A 22,542-nucleotide genomic window follows, 5' to 3' on the forward strand; every position below is an offset into this window, starting at 1 on the left:
TATTTTAAGCCTGAGGAGAGGAGAAGATGGGTCCAGGTGCTGGCTGAACAAACGCCTCCCTCAGCACCAAAAACAAAAACAAAGAAAACAAACAACAACAAAAAATCCTGTTACTTTTCTTTTTTTTTTTTTTTAAAAAGACAGCTCTAAAATCAAAGAAATAATATTTTGTTTGTAGAAGCTAAACATATGCCAGAAATAAAATAGTAGTTTTCAAGTCGATGTGAAACAATGTTACCTTTCATCCTTCAGCCAGATTTCATCCATTTTTTCCTGCCACTTCTCTGGGGGTGTTTCCAACCAAGCATTGAAGTATCTAACAATTCCTGGATGTTCAAGCTTGGCTAAGGCTTTCACTTCTCGCATAACCTTTTCCCGAGCCAACTCCCTAAATAAAACACAGAGGGAAAAAGAAGACACTGAAGACATAATAAGCATATCCACTTGTGAAAAATAGTAAAATTCTCCCTTGAAACTAAAATTGGAAACGGATAAGTTAGCCTAGTGGCATCTTCTATAAGTTAGTGGCAGTTCTGTGATTTTATTTTAAAAAAATGTATTTCAGCATTTTTTAAATTCTAGAAATAAAGGCTACAGGCATACATATTACCTCATTCACATAAAATTTTTTTGACTGACTGAAAAATAATTGACCACAGACCCTTTAGGAGATTGCTCATCACTTTGATGCCCACACTGCAATTTGTGTTAATTATGTCAGTTCACGTGTGAGCCGCTAGTGGTATGAGTCAGCATGGACATATTAATGTTTCTTCAACTAGGCACTAGGAGTAGAGGATATATATCACAGCCAGGATGGGAAGTCACGCCAACAAATGATGTACAAACACATTTGTTTGTTTAACCAAGACTCACCTACTGAATAACACAGGCACAACAAGAACAGAACTTGATTTGAGCTTCTGCCGTGACATCTTTCTGGTAGAACTAATTTTTCATTTCTTTTTTTTTTCCTTGCGGGGTGTGTGTGTGTGTGTGTGTGTGTGTGTGTGTATGCTTGGTGGGGGGGAGGCAATGCTTATTCCTGGGTCTGTGCTCAGGGATCATTCCTGGTGGTCTTGGGGGACCATATCAAATGCCGTGGATAAAAACCCTGCTCAGCTGCATGTAACGTCCAGCTTCCTGTGCTACCAGTCCCTAAATTTCTCGTTTCTAGTGATTCCATCATCACCTGAAATAATATGCTTGACACGAGTTATATTCTGGCCCCTCCTGGAAGAAACTACCTGCTACTCTCACTTTTATTTGCGTGCATTGTTGATGTGAATGCCCCACCTTCTGGGAATCCTGATAATTTTTCTGAATTCTTCAAGTTCTGGGACTCTGCATTCAGTTGCCAAATCTCAAAAGCTCCTCCTTTTCAATTCCTCGCCCTCATTCCTTTTTCACCCATCATCACCCATGTTGCACTAACGCTCTGTATCTTAGAAATAAATTTTTGCAAATAAACCAAAAAATAAAAAACCCTAACAGTCTTATCTTGGACCCTCCCCTCCTAATGGCTGTCTACTCTCCACCTCCAGAGTCACCTCTACTTTGATCACATCCTTCTTGTTCTCAAAGATCCAATTTTGTCTAGAACAAAAGCTAACTTCCATAAAATTTAAGGGGATGTAGGCTATTTTTTCTATCTACTCTTCCATACTCCAATATTTCCACCCTTCACGCCCCCTGTGTCAGAACATTCATCATTTTCTGTATTCTGACTTTATTCTCTATAGTCACCTCTGAGCATCTTCCTTTACTCAAATCATTTCATGTTTTTGGTTATCCCTACTCTCCACATCTGTCCACTGAAGTGTAGGTTATTCTTGAACACCCAGTACAGACCTCACCACCTCCACAACTTGCCTTTCTTGACGACTTTTTCTTTTCTTTTTTTTTTTTTAATCAGTGAAACACCATGAGGTACAGTTGTAGACTTACAAACTTCCGTGCTTGGGTTTCAGTTATACAATGATCAAGTACCCATCCCTCCACCAGTGCCCATTCTCCACCACCAATGAATCCAGTAGCCCTCCCACTCTCACCCCCTCCCACCCCACCCCACCTCTGTGGCAGGGCATTCCCTTTTGCTCTATCTTTCCTTTAGGATGTTGTGGTTTGCAATAGAGGTATTGAGTGGCCATCATGTTCGGTCTATAGTCTATTTCCAGCACACATCTCGCATCCTGAGTGAGTCCTCCAAACACCCTTTACTTGGTGTTCCCTTCTCTATCTAAGATGCCTTTTCCCCCAGCATGTGCTGCCACCTTCCAAGCCGTGGAGCAGATCTCCTGGTACTTATCTCAACTATTCTTGAGTGTTCTCTTGACTGCTTTTTCGAGAGGTCACAATCTTTCTGCACTACCGTTATTCTATTATGCGTACAAAACCATACAACACATACATCTAGTTATAAGCTCTTGAGGGCAGAGGCTTTGCTAAATTGCAAATACTATGTGATACTCTGTCACTGTTCTCCCATTGTTCATCAATTTGCTTGAGCGGGCCACAATGTGATACTCTACATATATAAATTCTTAAAACACTCAAAATATAAATAACAAGGAAAAGACCTGTAGAGCTCAAACCCATTCTGTTCATGTGCCCTTATCCACTGTTCTGCCTGTTCCAAGGACAACTTAGAAATTACTGTGCATCTCATCAAGAATCGGAGTGAGTCTAGTAGGATAGAAAGAGATTGATCACTGAAAGCCATCGTCTTACATACTACACTGTTCTAAGCCAGCAATTCCTCTTTCAGAAATTTACCTTAAGGTAACAGATCTGTTCAAAATGTATATAAAAGATGAACAGTACAAATATTTTTATCTTAAATTCTTTTTTTTTTTTTTTTTTTGCTTTTTGGGTCACACCTAGCGATGCATAGGGGTTACTCCTGGCGGTGCTCAGGGGACCATATGAGATACTGGGAATTGAACCCGGTTCGGCCGCGTGCAAGGCAAATGCCCTATCTGCTGTGCTTTCTCTCCAGCCCCCTCTTAAATTCTTTTATTTGGGGGCCACATGCAGCAACGCTCAGGACTTACTCCAAGCAGTGCTTGGGGGACCATATGGAATGCTGCTGGGAATGGAAGGCAAACTCCCTATTTGCTATGCTATTTCTCCAGCCCCATCAAAGTGATTTCTTAATTGCAACAGATCATTCACTTAAATATTGAACAAAAAATGGCTAAACAAAATATTGCAAATATATGAGCTGGACAACTGTAAAGTATTTTTAGTGAATTTTAGCATCTTCATAAAACACTCCTGGTAATACGGGATATGCTAGGCTGGAGAGGCAGCTCAACGGGCTACATGTATGCAAAGTGCTTTGCATTTAGGAGGCCCAGGTTTGATCCCCAGCACTTCACAGTCCCCCAACTACTATTGGGAATGGACTCCCAAACACACAACTAGGTGTGACCCAAAAATTAAAAAAAAAAAAACACTTGAATTTTGGAAATGCTAAGGATAGGAGATCAGAAACTATCTTGTACTATCTCCTTAGAGTATAGTAAGAAAGACAAATTATTGCCTCTGAGATCATAAATATGTATATTTGCTAATCTAGTGCTAATCCTAATTTACTACAAGTGCCATTTCTTACCTGTTGGGGAGACGAATTCTCTTGATGGCATAATTGCAGTCATCTACTTTGTTTCTAGCTTCAAAGACAACTCCAAATCCACCACGACCCATGCACTGGACTGGTTCAAAATCTGTTAAATATCTTTAAAAAAAAAAAATCAAAGTTTGTAAACACAATTTTTTGTAGTAAGGTAACAGTACCATCCTAAGATGTGTAAACTCAAATCTCACAGAGCTAATTTTTGATTAAAATTTGTCTTCCTTTTAAAACTTTAGGGCTTTTATTATTGAGGCATCATGATTTCTAATACTGTTCCTAGTAACTTTTCGGGAATGCAGAGCTGCTGTCCCATCGCCCTCACCAGAGTGCTGGTGTCCCTACCTCTAGCACTGTCTCATGGTCCTCTCCCTCACCAGCAGGATGTGTGTCCACTAAACTTGTTTTAATATAGTTTTAAATTCTACAAGTCGCATTCGTGGCTCTTCTCTTTGTAGAAATAAAACACATTCAAATATTTTTGTCTAAGAAATTTTTATAGAATGAAAAAAAGCTGCTTCACTGTGAGTACCTTTGCTCTTATAGCAGTTCTTATAAATCTAAACTCTACTGGACTTTTACATCATCTACAAAAATGTCCTATCCTTAAATCTCTAATTTTTTGATGTCTATCCTGTGGCATTTCCTACTCCAGGAGAAAATGCATTTTACTCTTACTCTATATTTTATAGGAAATTATTTGTTTATTTTTGGTTTGGGGGCCACATCTACCAATCCTCAAGGGTTACTCCTGGCTCTGCACACAGGAATTACTCCTGGTAGGGCTTGAGAGACCATATGGGATACTGGGGATCTATGGAAAATTCTTAATCAATCTATTTTATTTCATATTTTATTTCATTTATTTTTTATCAATCTATTTATTCTATTTATCTATCTTCTTAACCTGAACTCTATCAAGGAGAACTGTATGAAATTAACTGGAATTCTCCTGAGTCAGAAAACTTGATTATTCAGATGGAAGTTAACTTTTACAGATGGATGTCCCAATGAGTTCATTTCTTGGAACCCTCAAGTGCCCGGCATCACTGGTCTGTGCTTTATATTCTATTTGCAACAAACTCACAACTTCAGGGTTTATGCCTCTGCTATTGCTCTAGGGGATGGCCACTTTACTGCACTTAAGCTATTATTTCTTAATTTTATTTTTGCTAAGCCTGGTGATACTCAGGGGTTACTCCTGGCTCGTAAAACCTTCCTAGATCCCTGTCTTTATGTTCTTAGAGTATTCTGCACAGAATATTCTTGAACTATTTACACTTAATTTTTTTTTTGTTTTGTTTTTGTGGCACTAGGGATCATACCCAGGGATTCACATATGCTAGTAGGCAAATGGTCTACACTAAGCTACATTTTGTAAAGCTTTTTTTAAAAAATGAATTTGTTTATTTTGGAGTCACATCCAGCAATTGGCTCAGGGTTCACTTCTGGCTCCGTACTTGGAGTGGTGCTAGGGAGACCATGTGGTACCAGGGACTAAAATACAGGGCTCTGGCATGCAAGACATATGCTTCAGTCCAAGGAGCTCTTTTTAGGGGGGAAGGAAGGAAGGAAGGAAGGAAGGGAGGGAGGGAGGAAGGACGACAACAAAGCAGTATTTTGCAGTTATCTGTCTGCTTCTTACTCTCTCCACTAGCAATGAACTGTGGTACCCCTGAATGGAAAAGCATTCCTATTTATCTTTATTTTTTTGTTTGTTTTTTGTTTATTTGTTTGGGCGCCACACCCTGCAGTGCTCAGGTCTTATTCCTGGCTTTGCATTCAGGGATCTCTCCTGGTGGGGCTTGCAGGACCATATGGGATATCAGGGATTGGACCTGGGTTGGCAGTTGAAAGGCAAATGCCCTACCCACTGTACTATCTTTCCAGGCCCTCTGTTTCTCTAATATTTCCAGACACAGGGCTTATTTGATAAATAGAAACCCTAACAATTATTGTCAAACAACACACAAATTAATATGTGTTCTGGAAAGTTACTTTTCTAGCCAAATAAGACAAAGTTGAATTAGATCATTGCTGGTATCCTGTACTTACAAGGTTCACAATTTTATGGTTTGTGTTTTCGCATTAATTTAGCAGCTGGCTCAGCTGGTTACAGCATGGAGCTAAAAAGGAGAAGCAATATATTCCAACCCTCCATGGGCCAATTACCTTCACAAAGTATGAAGATAATAATAGTCTGTATCCTAAAAATAATTGGTAAAAGGACAAAGCTATCTCCCCACTGCAAAAACTTATAAAGTTCACATCCTGCTCCTAGAAACCCAACTGAATTCTCTTTTTTAAAGAAAACACCCAAATTAAAATATCCTGTGAAAAGAGAGACATCTTATATATGATCAGACTATAAATATAAATAATTGTCATCTTGCCTACAGTTCAAACTGATAAAAGGTCAAAGTTAAGATTTGAATTCACGACTGAACCCCAAACTCATACTGAAAAATAATGCTTCAGAACATGGTAAGCACTCAACCAACTTAAGGTATTGATACTATTAAACAGCTCCTGTAAGTTATGATAAACTATTCTCAGCTTAATGAGTACAGTAATAGGAAAATTAAGCTGAATTCCATTCTAGAATACTTATTCCAATTCTCTTCACAACAACCTTAGAAATAAATATTTCTTCCATACATTCCACTTCCTCCTCTTCCTCTTCCACTGTCTATATCTTATGAATAAGATTTAGGACTCACTTAAAATGTGAGCTCATTCCTGATGTCTTATTGACACCAGAACAAGTCATCAAATTCATGGTCTTTTTATTGTATGTTTATGTTTTACCAGGCCCGGGGTTTCTGTCCTTAAAAAATAAAAAAAGTCTCCTAAAGAAATAAAAATGTGTTTTTAAAGTCATTCTTGGTAAATGCTGAATGAGTAAACAAAGGCCTTCCAGAAGGGAGGTGTCAGGTCCCTCCCAACCCTTTCACTGCCAGCTGGGATCACCACCACAGATGGATCAGCATTTTATTAGTAGTGGCAATTAAAACCTTCATCATGTTTATCACCTAGTCAATCCTGCAAGGTGGGGGCCAGGGCCAGAGTATAGCGGGTAGGGTGCTTGCCTTGCACACAGCCAACCTGGGTTTGATCCCTGATCCCACTGATGATCCCCTGAGCAAAGAGCAAGCTTTAAGCACTGCCAGGAGTGCCACCCCTATGTTTTCCTCCCACTCTGCAACCCACCCCTCCAAAAATATCAGAAAAGTAGCTTTTGCCCTGAGAAACATAGCTTTAAAAAATTACAGTCAATTCTCAAGTTTTGGTAAAATGGCATGAATGCAATTTAAACCAATCAAGTCTATAGATGACTGAAGTATCACATTGTCATTCCCTTAGAATTTAGCAGCAAATTAGTAAAACACCAAGTATAAGAACAAAGCTGGAGGGAGCGCAGGTGGGGAGAATCAATAAACCACGTATATAAAAAATGAATCGTATCACTGTTTCTTTACCACAAAGCAGCAAATCTGGACAACAGATTAACAACTTTCATTTTACATTTAAATTAATTAACCTGCTTATTTTTAGGCAACCCACATCCTTCTTCTGCTTTTAAAAACTATCTAATTGAACCAGAGCAATAACACCGTGAGTAGCATGCTAGCATTGCATGCAGTCAACCTGGGTTTGATCCCTGGCATCCCATATGGTCCTCTGAACACCGCCAGAAGTGATTCCTGGAGTGTAGACACAGAAGTAACCCCTGAGCATCTCTGGATGTGGCTCAAAATCCAAAAAACAAAACCAAAACAAAACCCATCTAATTTATTGGTATATTCTCCCCCATTTTTCTACTTCATATTCTAAATAGAATATGAAGGAAAGAAAAAAGAAATAATTGAAAATTATGTAAAATACAATATTCTGAGAACACAACTATTACTTCTTTACTATTAATACAAAACCCACAACACGATAAATCCTTAATAAATTATATAAAAATTATTTGTGGATAAAATTCTAAACTTCTGTGATATCTATTTCCATCACTTTATACCACTTTGAATAAATTTTAATTAGTTGAGAGTAAAGTTGATGTTTTATTTATCTACATATTCACACTTCTGAAGCAAGATCTTATAGAGGAAAAAAAATAAAATCTCAGAGGCCATTTTTTCCCCTGATTCAGAGTCTCTACCAGAAATTACAATACATACAATACATAAGATTCTTACCGTGAAACATAACCAGAACTTTTTATGTCATTCCAGCTACTGTCATTAGAATCTCCACTGACAGAATCATATTTATTTTCTGTTTGACATTGAGTTTCAGACTCTTTTCTTTGCTGATAAGATGGAAAAAAACAAATAACTATCAGTACAAAGTAGAACTGAAGTTGGTTAACAATCTAATGCTATAAAATGGGATCGAAAAATAAATAATAATGAGAAAAATATGCATTATAAGAATACATAATAAAGCACTTCCTTTGACCAAGGAGAGGGGAATGGTCAAGGCATAAACCAGATTGCAAAGGGTTAAGTTTGCAACATGGTCACAACATGAAAACAGGTGTGGTTGACAGGATATGGTAAAACTTAAGTAAATGTATTCAGTTCCCCCCCCCCCCCACACACACACAGGAAGTTTCCCTCTACTCCTAAAACTCTGCAATAGATTTGATCCTAAAAATATCTTACTCTGTGAGGATGAGGATGAAAAAGCCTGCGCACAATGAAAGTGGTTGCTATGATACAAAAGAGAATAGTTCCAACTATTTCTTTCCACCAGTGTAAGAGGAGAACAGGATCCTTTTTGCGGATGTTCTTGTTGTAGTTGGGGTTGTCGAGAAATCGAACTGTGATCTGTGTGCTCCGTTTGCTCCTCTCCCTCTTGTAGTATGGTAGATAGTAACCATTATCTTAAAAATCATGAAGAGAAAATCTCTATTAAGATAAAACAATGTAAGTCCAATCTTCCTTGTTAAAACTCTATTTTTTCTTTCTTGTTTTTTTGTTCCTTAAAGTTACCTCTTTACCACATTTCAAAGTACCCTACCTATAGATCTTTTACTACACAAATATTTTCCTTTATTTTATTTACATTGTTGTCCATAAACTTCATAATAAAATTTCTTCATATTGAATAATTAGATTATGAAAAACCGTAAGAGCATTTAAATGCAAGAACTAGACAGTACTCAATTTCCTTCATAGATTTTAAACTTTCTTTGTATTTCCCATCATTAAAATTCCAAATATTTTTATTAATCTTTCTTCACAAGTTAAAAAAAAACTTTATACCATGTTTTTTGGTTTATTTTGGGCTGTCAAAAGAAGCTGTTTCAAGAAAACAGTCATGTTTGCCATCCACTTTGTACCATATATGCAGATCCTATCATTCCTTTTACCTTGTATTTTTATCAATATCAGATAAAGACTTATTTCTAGTTCAGAGCCCTATGCTATTTTGTTTTGTGTTTTTTATTGTGGAGGTGGGGGCATACCCAGTGGGGCTCAGAGTTTACTCCTGGCTCTGAGTTCAGGGATCACTCCTAGAGGTGCTGAGGGGACCATATGCAGTGCCAGGGATCTCAAAGCCCTATGCTTTTATCATTTTATATAATCATTTTCCAGTTCTAGCATCTAGTGTAACAGAAGTCTTTTTTGGTCTAATGGTCTAAAAATGTAACACTTGGATTTTTAAAAATAATCTAATTGTTCAAAAGACTTTCATATCCGAATATATCCAAGCTTTAGACAATACAGGGATGCATTTTATATCAAATTTTACCAACCCTTAGTATTTGCACCACATATGGTCCCCTGAGCACCCCCAGGAGTGATCTCTTAGCACAGAGTGAGGAATAAGCCCTGAGTACCATCAGGTAAGAACCCTCCCATACACACACACACACACACACACACACACACACAAAAAAAAAATCATATAACTGTGACAAACATCTATGTTCCTCATTATACACAATGATAAAATATATGAGCATTAGTAATAAGAAAAAATTATTGCGATGCTAATTAGGCTTGGTGTGCATTATATCATTTATATCATTATATCATTTAAATCTCACAAAAGCCCAATGAGAGAGACATTAGGACTATTATATTTGCTTTGCTAGGATGCAAGGCAGTGAGATGTGTCACCAAATATGTGAAAAGCCAGAATATGAACCCTGGAATCTGACTTTGGAGCTTGCAGTCTTGCGCTCCATTCACAATACTGGCTTCCAAGACCATTTCTTTTCCATTATTCAATGACTAGCTTTCATTTGCATTTTATTAATTTGATGTCTCAAAATATCAAAGAGTAATCACACTTACCATATGGATATTGCAAGACTGAAAGTGCACCATTACTGTACTCTTCATGAGAAAATTTATCGTTACTAAGACATTTGTCAAATTCATCAGATCCTACCAACACAGGTGTTCTGGAAGGAGAATCTAAAAGAAATGGTAAAATCTTAATTGCTATGACATTAATAAAAACACATGCAATTTATTCAATTCAAAAAGCCATTTAATCACAGCTTAGTTCAAATATTTAAGTTAAACAAATGGCTCAAGATTCTTTCCCTTGCAAAGCACTGTCTTGTAGAGGAGGTAAGTCATTTAAATAAGTACTTACAACATGATGATACATGTCATGCAAAACAAACATAAGGTATGGAAATATGAATTTAAAAATTAGGTGAGAGGCTGGAGCAATAGCACAGCAGGTAGGGCGTTTGCCTTGCACACAGCCAATCTGGGTTCAATTCCCAGCATCCCATATGGTCCCCTGAGCATTGCCAGAGGTAATTCCTGAGTGAAGAGCCAGGAGTAACCCCTGTGCATTGCTGGGTGTGACCCAAAAAGCAAATAAGTAAATAAATAAATAAATAAATAAAAATTAGGTGACTACTATTTATGTCAATTAGAATGTCTCAAGGGGCTGGAGCGATAGCACAGCAGTAGGGCGTTTGCCTTGCATGCAGCCAGCCTGGCCAAGCCAGGCTTGATTCCTCTGCCCCTCTCAGAGAGCCCGGCAAGCTACCGAGAGTATCTCGCCCACACAGCAAAGCCTGGCAAGCTACCCATGATGTATTTGATATGCCAAACACAGTAAAAACAAGTCTCACAATGGAGATGTTACTGGGCCTGCTGGAGCAAATCGAAGAACAATGGAAGGACAGTGACAGTGACATAATGTTTCAAAGAACGCGATTCAATAATTCTATTTTTCATAAATGGGAGGGCGGGGACTCTAGCACTGGCTCTGTTCTCAGGAGTCACTACTGGCAGTGCTCAGGGGACCCTATGTGGTACCAAGACAAAACTGGAGTCAGCTGCAAGCAAGGCAAGCACTGTAACCTCTGTATTATCCAGTCACCATACTATTCTTAGCTAAAACAACTTAGGAGCTAGGAGATATGTATGGTCAGTGAATGACTAAGGTTTTTGTATAGTAAAATATTTTATTAATGTAATTTTTGTTTTTTTTGGGGGGGTCACACCTGGTGATGCTCAAGAGATACCAGTGGCTCTGTCTCAGGAATTACCCTTGGCTGTGCTTGGAAGACTATATGGGATGACAGGAATCAAACTTGGGTTGACCTCATGCAAGACAAATGTCCTATCCAGTGTTCTATTGCTCCATCCCAGTTATTAATATAATTTCTATAGAAGCAACTATTACAATAATGGAATCAAGTTTTAAATGATCATTAATACTTGACATATCTTCCTAGTTATCAAAAAGTAGGGTATATAATAGTTGTGATCTCTGTGATACTCAAAATAGACCTCTGCACATTTTAAAAATGTTTATAAAAATTCATCATTCACTTACGAATTAAGGGTTTCCATTTGATTGTTGGCAAAGGAATAATTGCATTTTCATTATTAACAGATTCTAAGGCCTTGGGACTCGTTGGAAACTTTTCTGAAATCCTTACTGATGACTGCAGATACAGCTGGCCTCTGTACATTCCTGAATCAACCAGAATATCAATCATTATGTGAAGACTCAAGCATCACTGATTTTTTTTAAAGTTTCAATTTAATAAAACCAAGTTAATTCCAGTTATATATTCACTTGTTACATAACAATTTTCAGAGAATAATAGTAATGAAAGAGCTCAAATATAACCCAAAGGTTAATTATCCAACAAATAGAAAAGTTAAACATAGAGTCTGTAAGATACTTCTTTTGGGGTAGCGGAGGAGGAAGTGCTCAGGAGACCTGGGTGATTCATGCCAATCAGACAGGAGGTTAAATGTGAAGACCTGAGGATATGGTGCTGCTGGTCCCTGGGATGCCAAGAACTACCTGGTGGTGCAGGGGACCAGAGGATTCTGAGGATCAAACTGGAACTGACTGGATGCAGGTCTTGAGACCTATCTCTTTAGCCCCACCAATACTTCATAATCAACAACAGCACATTTTCATTAATTACTGAAAACCCTTTGTTGGTAAAACTCAAAGACAAAAAGTCAATGTACTGAGGGGGTCGGGGTGGGGGGGTGAGTGGGACTGTGGCATGCTCAGCAGTGCTCAAGTCTTACTCCTGGTTAGACACTCAAAACAACAACAACAACAACAACAAAAAAGTCATGGTGAAGTCTGAGAAGTAGTTTGGGTTTTTGGTTTGTTCTCTTGAAAGTGGGGCCTGCATACTCAGTGGTGCTCAGGGTTAATTTTTGGCTCTGCACTCAGGGTCTCTCTGGCAGTGCTTAGGGACCTTATGGGGTGCAAATGGGATTGAACCTAGATCAGCTGGGTGCAAAGCAAACATCCTAACTGTTGTACTACTGCTCCAGCCCAAAAAGCCTGAAACAGTTTAAATGAAGTAATTTCTACCTAAGAAAATCTAATACTCACACGTCAAGAGAGATTGTTAATAGCTCAATCACACACATTCAATAAAGTCAAACATGTATGACCTGTCATTTATGATCTGTCATTTTAAAAAAAATCTTTGCATTCTATTAAGATTGAAAGGTGAACAGCACACTGATAAAATTTAAAGAATTTTAGAAACTCCAATAAAACTAGTTCAAATCATCAGATTTATTTTGAAACATAGGTGTTCAAAATGTACTGAAGACCTACATTTGCCTAAAAGCACACCAGAATTCTGTTTTGTATTTTATTTTCCAGGAAAGTTGTACGGATGCAGAGGGAAGAAAGTAAACAGCCTTTTTATTGGGGGGGGGGGGGGGAGGTTGAGGGCAGGGGGTTGACGTTTAGGCCATACCCAGCAGTGCTCGGAGATCACTCTTGGCAGGCTTGGGCACCATAGAGGATGTTGGGTATTGAACCCAGGTCAGCCCTGTGCAAGGTAAGTGCCCTACCCGCTGTACTATCTCCCTAGCCCCAAAGTAAACAACCTCAAAGGGAGGTGCATACAGATACAGATGCAAATACAAATGTAGGAAATAAATGGAGGAGGATATAGAATTTGAAATCATGCTCAAGGAGACGAACACACTACCTACTGCACAAATAAAATCATCCATGTAATGGAAAGATTTCCTATGCCTTTCTAATACAGGTCACCCTCGAAAAGGTATGTGCTGTGGCAATCCTGAGATTCAGACTTCAGGAAAAAGCAGGAATGGAAATGATAAATCAGATGGGCAGCCATAAGTCACAGGACGTATCAAGAATCAGAACTACTATAGGCACACCGGAAGTAGGAAGAAATTCGGTAAGAATACAATCTAAATGCGGTGTGGGCAAGCAACTACTCACCCAGGTAAACACTGCTCTCTGTGGCTCCTCGGGCAGCTTCCACAATGTCTTCTTCATCATCTAAAACTTTGTTGTTAGATGTATAACTTGTATCATCAAAGAGACTGATGGGAATGACCTTGCCATCCTTTACCAACCAGGCAGACGCAATGGGAGTGCAGAACTAGATACAAATCAAAGAGATTTTAAATAAGTTTAAGCACCGTTTATGAAGACACATAATGCAGATACATTTAAATCACGGATTTCCTTTTTCTCCGTGGTTTTAAGTACCTGATATTCCCATTCCAGATGTCCTCCCTTCTTATTAAATGCCATGACCTTCCAGTCAGTTACCGAGACCTTTATCACTGTATCCATCATGGCAGCTTCCTGTTCTTCCACATCTGAAATAATTTTAGACTCTTCTTTGTTCCCACTGGGTTTTAAGGTGCTTTCAATAAATCCGGCTCTAGTTTCCACGTCTGGAATATACCGAAGTTCAAAGTGGCCAACACTGAAATTCCACCTTAAATTTACAAAGGCATGTTTTAGAACTTTAATTTTAAATAAACTGATAAAAATAAATAAAAGAACTCTTCTAGTCAGGAGAAAACACTAAAACAATTGAACACAATCTGGGTTCTTGTGCCTCACATAGTGGTACTTTGGGCTGTGCTGAGTTTCGAACTTGGGCTTCCTGCACCCAAAACATGTGTTCAGCAGCTAGTCCTGGAACACACGGCACTGCAGGGCCACGTAGTACCAGAGAACAAACCTGGGCCTCCCACAAGTGATGTGTGATTACCAGCTCTTTGAGGTATCTCCCAGCCTAAACACAATCTTCCAGAAAGGAGATTTTGCTGCTTTATGCCACAAGAGGGCAGAACTTTGTCCTGACCCTTTAGAAGCAATAGGTCGAAGAGCCATGCTACGGATGGGACTGCTATTCTCTTAAAAAGTAACAAATACTGAAGACTGAGAGATAGAGTGGGTGGTTAAGGTGCTTGCCTTGCACACAGCTAACCTAGGTTTAATCCCTGGCACTGAGTATGACTCCACTAACACTGTCAGGAGTGATCCCTGAGCATAGAGTCAGAGGAAATTCTCAGCATAGCTCTGTGTGGCCCCCTAAAACCAAAAAAACAACAAAATTTTTAAGTATGTGCAAGTGGTACTACATGGAAAGTATCATGTTAAGTGAAATGTTAAGTCAGAAAGAGAGGGACGGACATAGAAAGATTGCATTCATCTGGGGAACATAAAGTAACAAATAGGAGACTAACACCCAAGAGTGGCTGAGATTAGTACCAGGAATTTTGCTCCATGGCTTGGAGGCCAGCCACACATGCTAGGGGAAAAGGCAGCTCAGATAGAGAAGGGAGCACCAAATAAAGGGTGTTGGGAGGATCCTCCCAGGATGGGAGAAGCATGGTGAAAGTAGACTATAGACCAAACATGATTGCCACTCAATGCCTCTTTTGCAAACCACAGAACCCAAAATGAGAGAGAGAACAAAAGGGAATACCCTGGCACAGAGGCAGGGTGGGATGGGGGGATGGGGAGTGGGAGGGATACTGGGACCCGTGGTGGTGGAAAATGGGCACTGGTGGAGGGATGGGTGTTTGATCATTGTACAATTGAAACCCAAGCACAAAAATTTGAAAATCTCAACTGTACCTCATGATGTTTCACTAATAAAAATTAAAAAAAAAAAATTAAGTATGTGATTCAGGAGTAGCATATTAAATTTAATTATTTTATTACTTTTCAGTCATAGCCAGTGGTGCTCAGGAGCTAATCATGGCTGGGTTTGGGGCTCAAAGGACCATGAGACAGAATCCTAGCCTTCTCCATACAAAGCATGTACTCCAACCCTTTGTTCTGTCTCCCTGGCCCCTGATTTATTGTTTTTTTTTTTAGTTTTTGGGCACAACTGGTGACACTCAGTGGTTACTCCTGGCTTTGCACTTAGAAACCACTCCTGGAAGAGCTTAGGGCACCATATGGGATGCCAGGATTCAACCCAGGTCGGACATGTACAAGGCAAGAACCTTACCTTCTGTACTACTGCTCCATCCCCTTCTTATTTTTTAAATAAATGCATATTTAAATGTAAAATTTACATACAATAATTATTATTGGAAAAAGGAGAAAAAAGGTATTTTATAAAAAAAACTTTAATATTTTAAGAAATAGGCTAAAATATTTTGGGGGTTTTGTTGATGTTGTTTGTCTTCTTCGCCACACCAACTAGTGTTCAGGGCTTTTTCCTGGAGTGTTTGAGGGACCATATGAAATACCAGAAATTGAACTGCATGCAAGGCAAGCACTGTACTAATGCTCCAGTCCTAAGATATTATTCTTAAATTGGATAAACTGTGAAGCTACCTATTATATTACAGAATCAGCAGACCAAGGTTAAAACAAAGCACATTAATTTTGCCTAAAGAGATTTCTGCATTCAAAAAATTCTGATCAATGAAAAAAAAATTCTGATCAATGAAACTGATAAAAAAAAAAAAAGATCGTTACCCCAAGATGAACTAACATACATTCATTGCCCTGGTTTCCTTCTGGTTACCGCATACTGAAGCAGATGCAGAGTTCAGTTTAGAATGTGTTAATAAGCATGGGGCCTTAACTTAGTGTCTATATTTCTCCTAAATAACCAGTATGCTCTTAGAACAATAAAATAGTCCATAAAATTTCCACAAAGAAAAATCCAATGAATTTCAGTCTTGCTGTACTTCTAAGTATCAACAGCCACATTATGGAAATACACACTTCTCGTTTCCACTACGAGGTCCAACAGCTCGAACAGTTTTCTGGGTTCGTTGCAGAAGCAGGATGTCTTCTTGTTCCATTTCATCACTATCCCATTGGCGACAACCCAAAGCTGAACAAATGTACCTAACCTGAAAAGACAAGTATAAAAATAGTAAAGATGGGCTAAAGCAATAGTTCCACAAATAGGCACACAGCTGCACAGGTTCGATCCCTGGCACCACATGTGGTTCCCCCTCAGCCCACCAGGAGTGATCCCTGAGTGCAGAGTCAGGGCTAAAACCTGAGCACCACTAGATGTACAACACCTCTCCCCCCAAAAAACAAAAATGTAGTAAAGGAGTATAGGAGAGCAGAGACATTAAAAAACAAAAAATAAAATCCTAATAATATAAAAGACTGGGGAATATGGAAGTGGTACTGAAGTATTAAGAAACATCAATTAGGACTGGAGAGATAGCACGGGCAGGTAAGATGCTAGCCTTGCACATGGCTAACCCAGATTTGATTCCCAACACAACATATGATCCCCCAAGTACTACCAGGAGTGATTCTTGAGCACAGATCCAGGCGTAAGCTGTGAGCACAGCCAGATGTCCCAAAGACCCAACACTTCCAACTTCTTTTTTTTTTTTCTTTTTGGGTCATACCCGGCAATGCACAGGGGTTACTCCTGACTCATTCAGGAATTACTCCTGGCGGTGCTCAGGGAACCATATGGGATATTGGAATCGAACCCGGGTCGTCCGTGTGCAAGGCAAACGCCCTACCCACTATGCTATTGCTCCAGCCCCACTCCCGACTTCTAAATGAAATGAAACAAAACATCAATTACACTATCAACTCCTAAAACAAGCTATTAAGAACCATAAAAGAAACAATGTTTATTTTTAAAGCTTATTATTAAATTTTGTTTCATTTGAGTTTTATTTTTATTAGAGGGCCTACACCTGATGGGTCATTTCTAATAACAGATTTGTATTGCCAAGATCCGATCTTAGAAGCAGATAGTGATTATAACCTAAGGGATAATAAAAGAGAAAGTCTAGGTCATTTAATAGTATGACTTGATCATCAGATTAAATCTAAGTTCAATCTGACCTTGGAATCTTCTAGATCTCTATTAAACCTCTGCTTTCTCAACTGTAAAATGAATACAAATATTTCTCTTGGATCCTGTCACTAGGTAAATAAATCTATAACAATTATTCTTATCATTAGGTTGTTTAATCTTTGGAGGGTTCTTTTCATCTGTCCAAATGGAAATAAAAACATGAGTCCTTTTTGGACAGTGTTTCAGAATGAAGGATGAAAAACTTACCTGACACATGATAGACCACATTGACTGCTTCTGAACCTCCTGCTGTCCTTGGCTTTCCTGGTTATTCTTTATCTTAGGTAAATCACTTCCCTTATTTCCCTTAATGATATTTTCTCCTTTCTAGCTCGTTTCTTTTATTTATTTATAAAAAGATATTTTCAGGGCAAAGTTAGAATAAATCTCTATCAGTGAATAGTATAGCTTAAGAAAGAAATTATTTCTTCTATCCCTTCTTACTGACTTATCCCCAAATAAATTCACCATCTTCACTCACCTTTCCACTGTATGCACTGAGTCCATAGGTAGTGAGAGATTTTCCTCCAACTAAAACAACGTCATCCCCAAATTTATAGGAAGATTCAAGAAGAGATTCCACTGTAAAAGGAACTGTTTCCATGCTCTCACGGTCTCGGTCCCACTGGAAGAGGTCTCCATCCAGGGAAGGAATAATCATCTTATTCCCAAATACCTAAAACAAAAGCTAATTTTATCTCTTTTCGTTTTAAACTTTTTAACTGACTGAGGTTCAGATACTCTAAGTGATGACTTCCCATGCACAGAATTCAAATAACCACACCCATCACCAGTGTCCACAGCTCTCTCCTCAAAAGACCCCGATGTTCCTCTTTCTCAAACAAACCCCTCTCCAAGTTGCTAGTGTCTATCAGTTCTCACCTTGTGTTGCCTTAGGCCCTTTGTTGGCCCTTGGCTTTTATTTCCTGCTTTTTGGCCACACCCAGTATTGCTCAGGGCTACTCCTGGCCCTGCACTCTGAGATCACTCTAGGTGTGCCTTGAGGGACCATTTGTGGTGTCAGGGATAAAACCTGAGTCAGCTACAAGCTAGGCAAGCACCCTATCTGCTTTTCTAGCTCTCTAGCCCCTAAACAAAGTCTTTGTTTTGCTTTTTGCAATTGTCTGGAATTTCTATAACCTTGCTCTGGAGGGGGCAGGGCAAGGCCTCAAACCATTTCATCTTATTCTTGCAAGCACTGTAGGAATGCACAGGGTCACTCCAGACCCAAGCACGCTGGAGGCTTGCACCCCTAAACAAAGTTTTAAAATGTTACTTATTGGCTTTTTCTCCTCTAGAGAAGCCTGTGTCCTTCCCTGACGTGCATCTCCTCCTTTCTTTACCCTCATATCTCTCTAAATTTCTCTCAATACAAAATATTTTACAGGCTGGAGCAATAGTACAGAGGGTAGGGCACTTGCCTTGCATGTGGTCAACCCAGGTTCGATCCCCAGTGGCCATATAGTCCCCTGAGCATCACCAGGAGAAATTCCTGAGTGCAGAGCCAGGAGTAACCTGACCAGCTGGCAGGTGTGGCCCCAAAACAAAACAAAACAAATGTTGCTTCACTGAAGGAAAAAAAGTCACTCCTTGTGTGGAACTGAAACTCTGGTATTGGGAGACAAACAACAAATTATAGCTTTTTAAGTGAGAAATACCACAGGGGAAAAATAAAACAAGATAAAGGAGGGGCCCGGAAGGCAATTACAGCAAGTATGGTGCTTGCTTGCACACAGCTGACCCAGGTTCAATCCCTGGCATTCCACGTGGTCCCCCAAGAACTACCAGGAGTGACTCCTGAGCACAGAGCCAGGAGTAACTCCTGAGCAGCACTGGGTGTGGCCCAAAAACAAAAATGAGAGATAAAAAAAAAGATGAAGGAGAAACTAGAAAATGTGTGAGAGAGGAAACAGTCAGGAGCATAAGGAACACAGGGTAAAGTCTGAGCAATCCAAATGTGAGAGAGTTAATATGCTGCTATTTCAGGGGCAGCTCAGCAGGCCCAAAGGTGTAAGAAAGCCCATGTGGTTAAGGAACAAAGGAAAGCTACAGCCTGTGGGCAGACAGGGAGAGAAACTGAAAGATAGGAATGATGGTCATTTCAAGGTCATTTCAATTACGCTGACAGCAAAAGAGGCAATGAAGGTGATCAGATTTGGGACATAGCTAGAAGATAAAGACAACACTTCATGGTGAATTTTCTACATGGAATGAGCAAAAGAAAAGACTTCAGGATGATGCTATAAAAATTTTGGCCCAAAACAATCTTGTGCCTTCCTTCCTTTCATTTTTTTTTTTGCACACCTTGAATTTTTTGAGAAAGAATAATAGTGTATGACTTTGACACTAGCTTTTCAGTATTTAAATATATAATTAACTTATTTCAGCAAATGGCAACTCTATTCTTCACCTTTCTAGACTGAAAAAAGTGGGGGCCAGAGTGATAGTACAGTGAGTAGAGCATTTGCCTTGAACATGGTCAATCGGAGCACACCCAGGAGTAATTTTTTTTGTTTGTTTTTGGGCTACACCCAGCAGTGCTCAGGGGTTACTCCTGACTCGGTACTCAGGAATTACTCCTGGCAGTGTTGAGGGACCATATGGGATGCTGGGAATCAAACCCAGGTCCCCTGCATGCAAGACAAGAGCCCTAGCCACTGTCCTATTGCTTCAGCCCCAGGAGTAATTGCAGAGCCAGGAGTAAGCCCTGAGCATCACTGGTATGGCCCAAACTTCAAATCAAATCAAGAAACAAAATGACTTTAGAAAAAGTGAATATAAAAGAAGTATGATTTTGTTGCCCCATTCGCCCTCTCTTCTCTGGAAAGAAGGATGGCGGCCGCATGGGAGCCTTGTGGACAGCAGGTATGAGCCGGGGGTGTGGGGGCGACTAAAACCTCATGGGAAGGGGGGCGTTCCGGTCCGTCCTTCACGCCCTACCGAGGTCACCAGTTGCCCCCCGCGAGCGGCTCTCCAGCACAGCCACGGCCCCAGAAGCACAAGGACTTAATGCAGAACCCGGCAGCTTGGAGCAGAAAAGTGAAAGGACTATGCGTTAATCCAGGCCATCATGTCTGTCCGGAGGGGAAAGGGTGTTGCCCCATTTGCCCTTTCCTCCCTGGAAAGAAAGATGGCGGCCGCATGGGAGCCTTGTGGACAGCAGGTATGAGCCAGGGGTGTGGGGGCGACTAAAACATCATGGGAAGGGGGGCGTTTCGGTCCGCCCTTTACGCACTACCGAGGCCACCAGTTGCCCCCCACGAGCGGCTCTCCAGCACGGCCACGACTCCAGAGCACAGAAACCAATTTCTTAATTATCTGACTTTCAGTAGAAATACTTCCAGGGTCAATAAGTAAAATAGCAGAAATCCAAAACCAACATTTAATTCTTGAACCCAGCTGTAGAAAGCAAATCACTTCACAATGCTTTTTCAGCATGTCTGATTTGGGGGGGGGGGGGTAAACTCTAAATAATAGTGGTGAATCTTTTAATGAAACAATGAATCTAATCAAAGCAGATAGAGTGTTAACTAGAATTCATCTGCCTCACAGGGACTGGGAGGGGTGGGGGGGTGGGGTCTTATTGGCGTTCTTCATGGTAAAAAATAAGTATTGGTAAAGGGAAATGTGTTTGATATTTGCATGACTGAGACCTAAACCTGAAAGCTTTGTAACCTTTCCCACAGTGATTCAATAAATAAATAAATTTTTAAAAAAAAGAAGTATGATTTTATTAAAAAAAAAATGAAACACCAAACAAATGTCACTCTTGAGTTGTTCTATTTTCTGGGTGTCTGGGACAAAACCTATGAAGTATGTGCTCTACCACTGAGTTACAATCCTAGCTCAGCCTTACGTTTTGTTTTGTTCTTTTTTCATTTTTTTTTTGAGGGGGGGTCACACCCAGCAATGCTCAGTGGGGGGCTACTCCTGGCTCTGCACTCAAGCACTACTCCTGGAGGTGCTGGGGGAACACACAGGGTGCCAGGAATCAAACTCGGGTTGACGGCCTGCAGCGCAAACACCCTACCCTCTGTACTATCCCTCCAGCACCTCCCACTTTTTTAAAAAAAAAAAAGATCTTTCTCTACTTCTTTGTTCCTTAAGCAGCTGAATTGTTTTTAAAAGGAATATATTATAGGCTGGAAGAAATGGTATAGGAGGATCAATCCTGATTTGATCTCTGGCTTCGCATAGTCCCTAGGTGTCACTGGAAGCCATTCTGGAGTCCCTAGTTCTTGAGATCCCCAAGCACTGCTGGGGTAGTCCAGGAATCCAAAGGGGCCAGACAGCATATCTTCAGGACCTTGTACTTAACAACCAGCCTGGTTGGCTTGGAATCATTGAGTGGGATCCTCAGGCCTCCTGAGTACTGCTTGGGGGACCTTTCCCCCAACTCCCTCTATCTGCCCCCTGCGCCCCCTCCCCCCAACACAAAAGAAAGGGATATTAATTTGAAAACTCCATTCAGGCACCAAGAGTTCCAAATGGCACCCCTCTCCCTGACCTTCACTCAGCTTTGTCCTACACCTCTGGACCACTAAGGGGCAGACTGAAAACCACTATTCTAACCCAGCTTTTTCTTTCTTTTCTAGTTCAAATCCTAATATCTTCTGCTTGAACTATTATAATAATAGCCTCTTTACAGTTCTTTACTGGTAATTTCCTCAATCTTACTTCTACATATCTTCTGGATTTATCTGCTTGAGTCAAAGTTAAGCATGTTATGACACTATTCAAAAATCACCTTCCATTATTTATTAAAGATCCCAAATCTTAAGTCTGACATTCAAAGTCCTCTAAACATGACCTCAAACAACCTTTTGCTTCCTGTCTTTCACTATTCCTTCCAAGGACAGAAACTGAGCATTGTTATTTTAGCGTGGTACTCAATAGTAGTTACTGTTCAGTGAGGTCACTGTCAGGTCATTTCTTCTCCCTCCTATCCCAAGAATGCCCACTGAAAGCCAATCTGGTTTTCAAGCTACCATCATTTATGGTTTTGCTTTGAAATACAAGAAACAGAACTTGGTCCTATGTTAACTTCCTCCCTGGCAGGGGAGTTTCTTTCACTTCTACTTTCAGTAAACATTTCTTTCTTTCTGAAAAAAAAAATATATATGTATATATTTAGTATGTATGTACATAAAAGAAAATTTGGTGGTGCAAGTTTAATTTTTTTGCTTCAGTTTTGTTGTGGCGCTGGAGCGGAACCCAGGGCTTCGTGCATGCAAGTGTTCTACCACTAAACCACCTCTCTGGCTCTTGGTAGCGCAAGTCTGACAATAAAAATATTTCCATT

The 22,542-nt window shown here is 39.8% G+C and overlaps 1 protein-coding gene and 1 non-coding gene across 3 annotated transcripts in view; both read right to left on the minus strand.

Annotated features, from left to right (window-relative positions):
- EIF2AK3 (eukaryotic translation initiation factor 2 alpha kinase 3) overlaps nt 1–22,542 on the minus strand; it is a 71,885-nt gene that overhangs the window by 19,839 nt on the left and 29,504 nt on the right. For both annotated transcript variants that reach the window (XM_056117128.1, XM_056117136.1), the window contains exons 3-12: nt 17,722–17,916; nt 16,127–16,257; nt 13,634–13,868; nt 13,361–13,523; nt 11,456–11,596; nt 9,946–10,068; nt 8,305–8,525; nt 7,837–7,949; nt 3,617–3,739; nt 239–388 (exon numbers count right to left, since the gene is read on the minus strand). In XM_056117128.1, coding sequence (XP_055973103.1) covers nt 239–388; nt 3,617–3,739; nt 7,837–7,949; nt 8,305–8,525; nt 9,946–10,068; nt 11,456–11,596; nt 13,361–13,523; nt 13,634–13,868; nt 16,127–16,257; nt 17,722–17,916 — 1,595 coding nt within the window. The remainder of the gene's footprint in view (nt 1–238; nt 389–3,616; nt 3,740–7,836; nt 7,950–8,304; nt 8,526–9,945; nt 10,069–11,455; nt 11,597–13,360; nt 13,524–13,633; nt 13,869–16,126; nt 16,258–17,721; nt 17,917–22,542) is intronic.
- LOC130029305 (small nucleolar RNA SNORA9) lies at nt 18,359–18,490 on the minus strand. The gene has a single exon (XR_008793308.1). It is a non-coding gene; the product is annotated as a small nucleolar RNA SNORA9 (small nucleolar RNA).

This window comes from Sorex fumeus, unplaced genomic scaffold, assembly GCF_029834395.1.
Source record: "Sorex fumeus unplaced genomic scaffold, SorFum_2.1 ptg000003l, whole genome shotgun sequence".
In the NCBI taxonomy this organism is placed as follows: Eukaryota; Metazoa; Chordata; class Mammalia; order Eulipotyphla; family Soricidae; genus Sorex; species Sorex fumeus.